Genomic DNA, 8936 nt, shown 5'->3' with positions numbered 1-8936 from the left:
ACTATAAAACTTATTCTAAGTTTTAACTAAGTATATATTTGGAAACATAAAATCTTATGTTATTTCAAGTTATTTTATAAGGCATATATTTTTATCTGACTACACTGAGTAATTACTAATATGAAATATGAGTCAAAAAAATAAGTTACCGGAGTTGCAAATTGAATATAAGAAATCTGTAGTGATCGCAGCTTCATTTTTGTAGATTTTACCCTATTTTGTGGCGAAATGTCCTTATTTGGTATAGCCTGCCTATACTACTATTATTACAGACAGGGATTTAGGAAAAATGTATAGGGTAATTATAAGTTTATTTTTTTTTAATTATTACTTATTTACAATATATATATATATATATATATATATATATAAAATATAAAGGCGGAGTTAATGCCGAAGGCATTCTCTACCAGTCAAGCTTTAGGTAGTGCAGAGACTAAAGAAGGTACCTGTGTACACAACGAGAGACGGTGGAGAGAACATTAAAAAAAAGACCAATATAATTTGAAAATATAAAACCTACGTAATATAAGTATACCCACATACATACATACATTTTTATAAGTACTACATTTTATTTTACATTATTTTATCTAGGGTTTAAACTATAATCTTATGTAGAAAAACCGTCGTCAATTGATAGTTAACACTGGTATCCCTATAAAACCAATAAATCTTTTCGGCTGAAGGACTATGTATCCATGGCTATCAATAAATTTAAAAAAGAAATCTTTTGCTCTTTGACAGTTGATGCCTGGTTGACATAGTTTACAAATCGATTAAAATAATTTTCAGAGCCAGCTGGTGGATAAAAAAAAATTGTAATCATTTTCTTGCTCAGCATTTTTATTAACTAGCTGTTATGAATTTTTTTGTAAAATAAATAAAAATCATGTAAATCTATCTTAAGATCCATAAATTACCAACCAAAGTTCCCTTACCTGAACCTAGGTCGATTTTAATTAAATTAAGTAATTAATCAAGAAAAGTACCGATTGTACAGGTATGAGACAATTTATTGTTTTTATATACTTTGTATACATATCATTTTTTCCTGCAGTACATTTTATTTCTTTTAGAATATGATGTTTGACTATTTCAATAAAATTTGTATAAAATGTATTGTTCCACAATTTCTTCCTTTATTTTCAATTCAAGGTAGATATGCGATATTAAATCGAGGATAAAAAATAAATTAGTTCATAGAAAGTAATGTTTATTTTGATAAGAGTTGCATAATCCTGATCTTACATCATTTATAAAACAATACCTATCTTATGTATCAAGATAAAAGGTGAGACAATGCGAATTTTAGAATGGTCTGCAAAATTTATATAATTTTTATTGTATTTGCAGAAACCATGGACTTCATAGACCTACCTGAAGAAGTTTTAATTATTATCATACGGCTATTGGATGCGAAGTCAATGCACAATGTGTATAATACTTGTAAATATTTAAGACAAATTTTGAGTCAGCATGGAGTTGTAAAAAAGTTTAATATGTGTAGAAACACAATGGGAACTGCTCGATCATTGAAGTTGGATTTCTTTAAAGACATATCAAGACATTTGCAAGAACTTAATATGAGCGGTATTCACGATTTGACAAAAACATCATTGCTGTCAGTTATAAAAAGGCTTAAGTGTCTAAAATCCTTAGATATCTCATACACTAATATAACCATAATTGATTTCATGGAAATTTACAAATTGTGTCCTACAATTAAGTGCATATGTTTAAACTTTGTATTTGGAAAACTTGGCATGACAAAAATTTCACATAATCTTATCCTGGAGTGTAAAAATATGTTTAAAAATTTTGATAAAATCCACTTTGTCGGCTCTACTGGCAATCTGTTAAATGATAATCTGCCTTTGTATATACTATCTGAGTGTAACTTAAAGGCTTTAAAGTTTTCTGCATCAGAATGTAATTATGCATTTACTACAAACCACATACCTCTCAACTTTGAAGAGTTACAACAAAACCTACAATTTAATTATTGTAATATTTGCATTTTAAACTGGAGGGAACAAAATCAGTATTATCAAAATCTGAACACCATTCCTTTCTTCTCACATTTAGATTTTAAGAATTACGAATTTATTGTGACGACACGGTTACATATAAATAATTGTAATGTTTTTACTTCACCACTCTTTAAACCATTCTTTAATGAACATTTTAACATTGAAGCTAAAGTTATTAATCAGTTAGAGAAACCGCTCTTTGGCAATGTCTCCATAATGCTATGGAATAAAAATTGTACTAAGTTTGATGATACTTTTTTTAATAAATTGTATGATGAAATAAAGCAGTATTACCCTGCACAATTTTCTGTAGATACAGGACCTGTATCTTCAAAACTCAATTGGTTTTATACTTTATCCAAAATACAAGCAGATGAAGATACCATGAAAATTCATGCCCCACATGCTCCAAAGAGAAGAATGGCGCATCCAAATGTTGTTTTAAATTATGATTCTTTATTTTATCAAAAAGACAAATTTATGTTAAGTATTGTATTCCAAGACCATTTAAGAAATGCTGCTGCTTTAAGTAATGACTGTGATTATTTGCGTAAAATAACATTTCTAAGTTTGACTGGAATTGTTCGCTATAGCATAGATTTTTTTAATATTTTGTTTAGTTGTTGCATTAGTTTGGAGACATTGGATGTTGAGTCCACGATTGTATCTTCATGTACATTACCTATATCTCGAAGTTTACATCTATCACAATGTTTGAAAAATTTTCGTTTGATTGATAAGAAGATTGATTTTAATGCATTGGTTACATCATTAAGCAAATGTAGTACTCTAGAAAATATTCATATTATTGAAGATAAACTTCTTGGATTATGTACCTTAGCGGATGCTAGTAGTATAGTAGAAAACTGTGATTATTTATATTATTTATACATTGAAGCTCCTATATCTGAAAATGAACAATTAAAACACACGCGACTTCTCAACAAGACAATTACTAAATGCGGTAAATATCATGTAAATACAGTTATCCAGCCAAAGGCAGATAACGCTAGGTACAGATATCATTACGATCCATACATTGAAATATTCTACTTGAGTCCAATAAAACAACTATAGTCGCAACAATTGTTTATTATTTTTCACTTATACAAAAGTATATCTCATGAATGTATTATAATAATTTGTAATTACTATATTTATGCAACAGTTTATTGACCCATCAAAAAAATTATCTTGTGGTCTTTGTAAACCGCTGCAGATGTTTATGTTTGTAAGTTAAATATGGAAATGGCTTTAAAGGATTTGAAGACGTTTTGGAAAAATAAATTAACAATACTGGGTTAACATAATAATATATATTATTCTGGGTGCAAGAAGAACGCTCTGGAAGTTACAGTATTGATAATTCCTGACAAGCTGCACTAAAAAACACTATTATGCTACTATTTTACTAAGTACCTAATGTTTCTTGTAAGTTGTAACCCGGAGGTTTGCTTATCTTTTAGAACCTAGATTTTTAATTAATTCGATTAGTTTTGTTTGTAGTATTTAAAGTATGCATATCGCTAACTTTTAGGTTTTTTTTTTAAATGTTTTTATGGACTTACATTAATCCCCTTATTCATAGACGTTTTTTTATCTAAGGACGGAGCATTGCCATGATAACAAGTCGGTTTCTTAGTGCTGACGGCATGGCAGCCTTCGCAGTGCGTAGACATAAGGCCGTTGTGATTGGCTAATATTGAGATACAATTTAACTTTGTTGGCTGTCAGATAAACAAAGCTGAGAAATAGACTTGTTATCACAGCAATGTTCCGTCCTTAGATAAATAACGTCTATGAATAAGGGGGTAAGTTTGCGAAAAAAATGAATTGTGATACTACTGTTATTATATTTGTTTCTTTGAATTTTTCTCTTAGAGAACAGCTAGAACTTTATGTAAAAATGTTGCATCTCTTGCAAATTTGAACACAGGTTATGGATATTGATTTATACATACTATTTTGTTAAGATGCTTAACATTCAGTAGGTAAGTAAAGCCAAAAGCTGCGCACATGCCCACTATGTACTATGTGTGTTCGTTTTCTCCACGGATTTTCTCCGCAGCTCTTGTATAGGTTATAGTTACTCACGCTACTTACGCTTACTTTGCTCTCTTATGAAATAGGTACATACATACCCATACAGAAAGTTATGTGTTTAACTTTGCAAATTCATATTGTTTTTATGTTAATATATTATTAAGTTTGTATATTTTGTCTGTGAGAGTGTTTTCCTTGCACCCGTTATATTTCAAATCATATCGCAAAGATTTATTTTTAGTTTCATAGAACGTATCTACACTCAATTAGGAACTATTTATTTTACATGATCTGTGTGCGAGGTTTACTTTTGTATGTCAACTTTGTTATTGACAATGACAGGATCCCAAGCACAGCACTCCCTCCGCACGCATAAGTCAATACACCTCTGTAGTATTGAGGACAATCAGACTCCACTTCACATTTGCTGTAAATAAAAGATATGCATTATACACCAATACTGATATTGTAAAAAAGGTTTTTATTATTGTTAGTGACAAAGAATAAGCACTAAGTCGTGACTTGTGTGAAGTATGACAGGAGAGTATAGACATAGAGCGAGTTAGGTATTTCGCTAAGCAGGACGGTCTTTAAGAGCAATCCTTCCGTTTGTAAATAATATGGAATTACAAACTGCAGGACTTGTAGCTATTATATGTTATCTTAAGATGTTAAGTATACGAACTAATTTTCAATGGCGACTACCGCAATGCCAGTCACAAGTTTGTCTGCAAATGTAACTATGGAATAAATAGCAGCTCCTTGGTGTGAATGTGGACCAATCATATCCGCGGTCACACAAAGGCTGGATACTAGTGTTATTGAACTTCCTGCACCTGGAAATGGAAATAGAACAATAGTTATTAATATAGTCCAAAATTGTAAAGATTCAGGATGCCTAGCAGAATAAATTAACACCCAAGAGTAAGTCGTTCCTAAATTACATATGAGGCCATTTGCTTGACATCTCTACGTCTTGCTTAGTTTGTTCTTGCGGCCAAGTACATTGATAGCACTCTTGTATTCTGGTCATGAGGACATTGCATGCAAAGAACAAGAATACCAAAACCTAGTAGGTTATATTGCTAATATGGACTGTCGTAGCTATTAAAATCAGGCAACCGTGGTTCATCATTGGGTATAAGAATTTGTATTAAAATACCTGTGTTAGACATTGGCACCGATTTCCATACATACCTATTAGTGTTGCCACCAAATATATTTGTACAATATTAGCATGTGGATCTATAGCCAATGCTATCCACAAACTGCTAACTAGACTCATGAAACTTCCTATTAAATACGCCATCTGTAAATGTAGAGCTTTTATTATTGATGTGTTCATGGATATTAGCATTAAAACGGGGTAACTGAATCCCAAATGAATTATTGAAACTAGAAAGGTATTATACATATTTTTTGGCACCTGAAACTTCTTATTTTCCTTAAAGTTGAATACCTAAATACTATAATTAAAGTGAGTATGTCTATGTTAGTATTCCTAAATACGTAATAAGAATAAGGTCTGATACAAGTATTATCTTAATACAATTAAAAATGTAACATTTTATAGTATGATAAGCTCAATATATGTATTTAAAAGTTACACTGAATATAAACTATAGTTCTAGAGACATGTTTTATTGTTTTCAACATACATCTATTTTCTTAGATATTAAGACTATGTATATTGTAGGTATGTAAAAATATCTATAGATGTTTAAAATTATTACCTGATGGCCACAGTTGTGAATCTTGCTTTTAAGAAGTAATGAGAAAAAGAATGAAGATATGTAGAGAACTAAAGGCACGCTCGCAACTAACTCAGATCCTGCGCTGGGGTTGACCGATAGCCGTTCCTCTAAGAACAACGGGACGTACACAAGACTTAGAGCCCAGTAAAGTCGAGAAAAAACGTACCTAAAAAGGTTATTAAAGATTAAATTAAATTTTTATTAGCACTTAATCTAATCAGTGACTTTTCTGAAACTTGAACAATTATCTCCAACATTATATGGAATCTCTGGAATTATTTATTGTTAAAATAGTGATCAGTTTGATTACCCTTACAAGGCCGTGAATAGAAATAAAAATAATATGTTAATCTGAGGTTAATAGGTAATAATATGGACTTTTCTAATCGGAAATTTAAGTAGAAAAAATATATCACCTAGCATTTAGCATTATAATTACACGTTGCTACTATTTAATCGAAAAGTTGAATGATTACACTCACTACAAGTGTGATGAGGATCAAGCATGGTAAATAATTGAGAATTTGATATCGACTGACCGACGAGGTTCCTACTAATGGTAGGTATATTATACCTACAAAACTATAAAATATAATATTTAGGTACATAAATGAATGACAAAATATTTTTTACTACATTTTTCAACATAAGTTTTAGGTCTAACAAACTTTCGATGCATTATAATAAATGCGTGCTAGTAATCTAATTTTTAGTGAATATTTATAAAACCAGTAAACTACTCACAATAAACTAGTTTGATATAATAGCGGCATTCGCAAAAAATACATAATTTTCGATTTTGCTACCACTTTCAAGGATTCTCCTTCTTCGTTTGTGTGTAGAGATGCGGTAGAATTTACAGCAGCCGGTAGCCCATTTAATTTATTATCGTTCGGTGATCTTAATTTAAAGAATATATGAAATATCGTGAACGTTACTACGCCAATGCCTGAGATTATTAGTGAAACATCCTGAAATAAATTTATTATTTATAAGTACCTATGTATGTCCATTGCACCATAAGAATTATGTTATTATTGTAATAATAGTTAGTTGGTTTTTGTTTCATGCGCTTACAAGCGGACGAACAGACAAAAAATTCAAAAAACAGATTCGTTCCATTTCTTATTACTGGTGCGTCATTGTTATTTTTTAGTTAATATAGCGAATAATGTAGAGATAAGGAAATTAAGTAGGTATATAAATAAGTAGATTTCTTTAATTTGGTTACAATTAATAATTTAAAATACAGATCTATCTTATTATAACCAAAATTTCATGTTCTAGTAGAATGTGACTATTTATATGCATTGTGTTTCTTTTAATACATGTAATTAATTTACCCTAAATTTATAATCATCTGTAGGCCCGATGAAAGTACTATAGTTCGTCGCCCTTAATACGACCCAAGTTATGAGATAAACAGTCAAACTCGACATCACAGAAGCCATATATCTGAAAAAGAAAGTTTGAACTTGATATACCTACTAAGTACGAACGTAAACCGATACGTTTAGTTACGAGTAGGTTAGGTATTACTCGCATTTCGTTTTACCTTATAGACGTTAGTTCAGATCGGACTTGCAGGTTATCTGATATCGACGGGATCATAGCGAGGTGCGAAATTTGCACAATTGCCCAGCCTATCTGGAAAAAAACTATGAGGATGGCGTAGTATAAGGGCATCCACCACAACAAGTAGTCTGGGTCGGCCGTGAGCCAGCAACCCCAGCATCTTACGAATAGCAAAGGGAATGTAGCCGTCACTAATATGCATCCTGAAAAATGAATGTTCTAATTGTGAATGTTAGTCCACTGACAACAGCAGCCGGCAGGCGTACTGGATAGGGCATTTGGTACCAACCTTGTGGTTGTTGTGATTTTAAATATTAAAATTTTGGATGAAATTTTAATATTTAAAAACTTTATTATTTATTGTAAATGGATATAAATAATAATTATAGAAATTACTACGCATTCAAAACGAATTCCTCATTTTAATATTATTACGTACCAATTAAATGCCACGCTTTTTTTGTTCCAAATCTATCGGCGAATAATCCTACGACTGGTGTGGCGAGCGCATCTACAACTTGTCCTGAAAGGTAAATAAAAATAATGATAATTATTAATATATATGCTAATTAATACACCGTAACAAAGTCTCAAGGTGTAAATTGTTTCATTTACCGTTACATAGTAAAAGTCTTTCATCTTTTGCGTGTGTGGTACGCACGTCCGCACGCACATTATGTTATTGTGCAAGTAAGTAGGAAGTCGCAACGACGTATCATTGTTAAACAGATAATGCATAGCCACAGGGCCGATCAAGAAATGCTGCAGACTATTATAGTTTTCTAGCCATTGTATGCTTCATTCATGGGTGACAGTGATCTATAAGATAAACGTTATCTCAAGGCTATTAACGGATATATATTTTTAGACTTTAAAGACTTTTATTACACCTCATTATGTAGAGTAAATTATTAGGTACAGTAATCTAACCAATAGCTTTATTAGGTTACTATCTTTCTTGTTTTGCATCAATTTTTGTTGGTGTTATAAGTACAGTGATGGCTGATAACCGAAAAAGCGACGCTAGGTAGAGCTATTTCTTTATTCTGACGGGAGTTGGGATGTAATCAAAAGTAATGTAAACTTGTGTGATGTCCATTGAGTACAACCATTATTTATCCTACAATTATCCCAATCATGGTTAAACCCAGCTTTATTCCATATTTTTCTGGTAAAGAGTTCAAATTCAACATACTTAAACATATTTATGTACTGTACCTAAAAGTAGCATAGTTCCGGCGACAGCGGCCCTCATGTCCAGTACCGCTTGGAAGAACAGCATCATATAGGAGAACCACATGGCGGCGCAGAGATCGTTGTAAACGTGCCCCAGCCCATAGAGCACATTTTGGCTGAAACGCCACCATCTCAGCTTCAGCGGAACACTGCACAAGGGTTAAAACGCATTTGGTCAATATTGGTAATATTAGATGTTTCATAAGTACACTAAATTAGATAGCATAAGATGTCTGGCACCGGCATCATATGCAAAATGCATCGTAGTTAGTCAAGAGCCAAAAAACTGAATTAA

General features: G+C 31.6%; 2 protein-coding genes across 4 annotated transcripts in view; one reads left to right on the top strand and one right to left on the bottom strand.

Annotated features, from left to right (window-relative positions):
• Positions 1-728: 728 nt before the first annotated feature.
• LOC115451791 lies at positions 729-3116 on the top strand. The gene is made up of 2 exons (XM_030180203.2): positions 729-1003; positions 1357-3116. The coding sequence occupies exon 2, from the start codon at positions 1362-1364 to the stop codon at positions 3108-3110; it is 1749 nt and encodes a 582-aa protein (XP_030036063.1). The 5' UTR covers positions 729-1003; positions 1357-1361; the 3' UTR covers positions 3111-3116.
• Positions 3117-3837: 721 nt separating this feature from the next.
• LOC115451880 (major facilitator superfamily domain-containing protein 12) overlaps positions 3838-8936 on the bottom strand; it is a 62233-nt gene continuing 57134 nt past the window's right edge. For all 3 annotated transcript variants that reach the window (XM_030180392.2, XM_030180465.2, XM_030180319.2), the window contains 9 exons: positions 8624-8790; positions 7845-7928; positions 7386-7608; positions 7174-7285; positions 6575-6801; positions 5810-5996; positions 5274-5385; positions 4762-4912; positions 3838-4503 (listed from right to left, as the gene is read on the bottom strand). In XM_030180392.2, the coding sequence (XP_030036252.1) occupies positions 4359-4503; positions 4762-4912; positions 5274-5385; positions 5810-5996; positions 6575-6801; positions 7174-7285; positions 7386-7608; positions 7845-7928; positions 8624-8790 (1408 nt within the window). In that variant the 3' untranslated portion in view covers positions 3838-4358. The remainder of the gene's footprint in view (positions 4504-4761; positions 4913-5273; positions 5386-5809; positions 5997-6574; positions 6802-7173; positions 7286-7385; positions 7609-7844; positions 7929-8623; positions 8791-8936) is intronic.

This window comes from Manduca sexta, chromosome 25 (assembly GCF_014839805.1).
Source record: "Manduca sexta isolate Smith_Timp_Sample1 chromosome 25, JHU_Msex_v1.0, whole genome shotgun sequence".
Classification (NCBI taxonomy): Eukaryota; Metazoa; Arthropoda; class Insecta; order Lepidoptera; family Sphingidae; genus Manduca; species Manduca sexta.
The sequence above is the reverse complement of the archived record's forward strand: the minus strand, read 5'-3'. Positions and strand labels throughout refer to the sequence as shown.

Excerpts from the sequence above, each read along its gene's own strand:
- LOC115451791 (XM_030180203.2), top strand. The coding sequence starts at position 1,362 with ATGGACTTCATAGACCTACCTGAAGAAGTTTTAATTATTATCATACGG.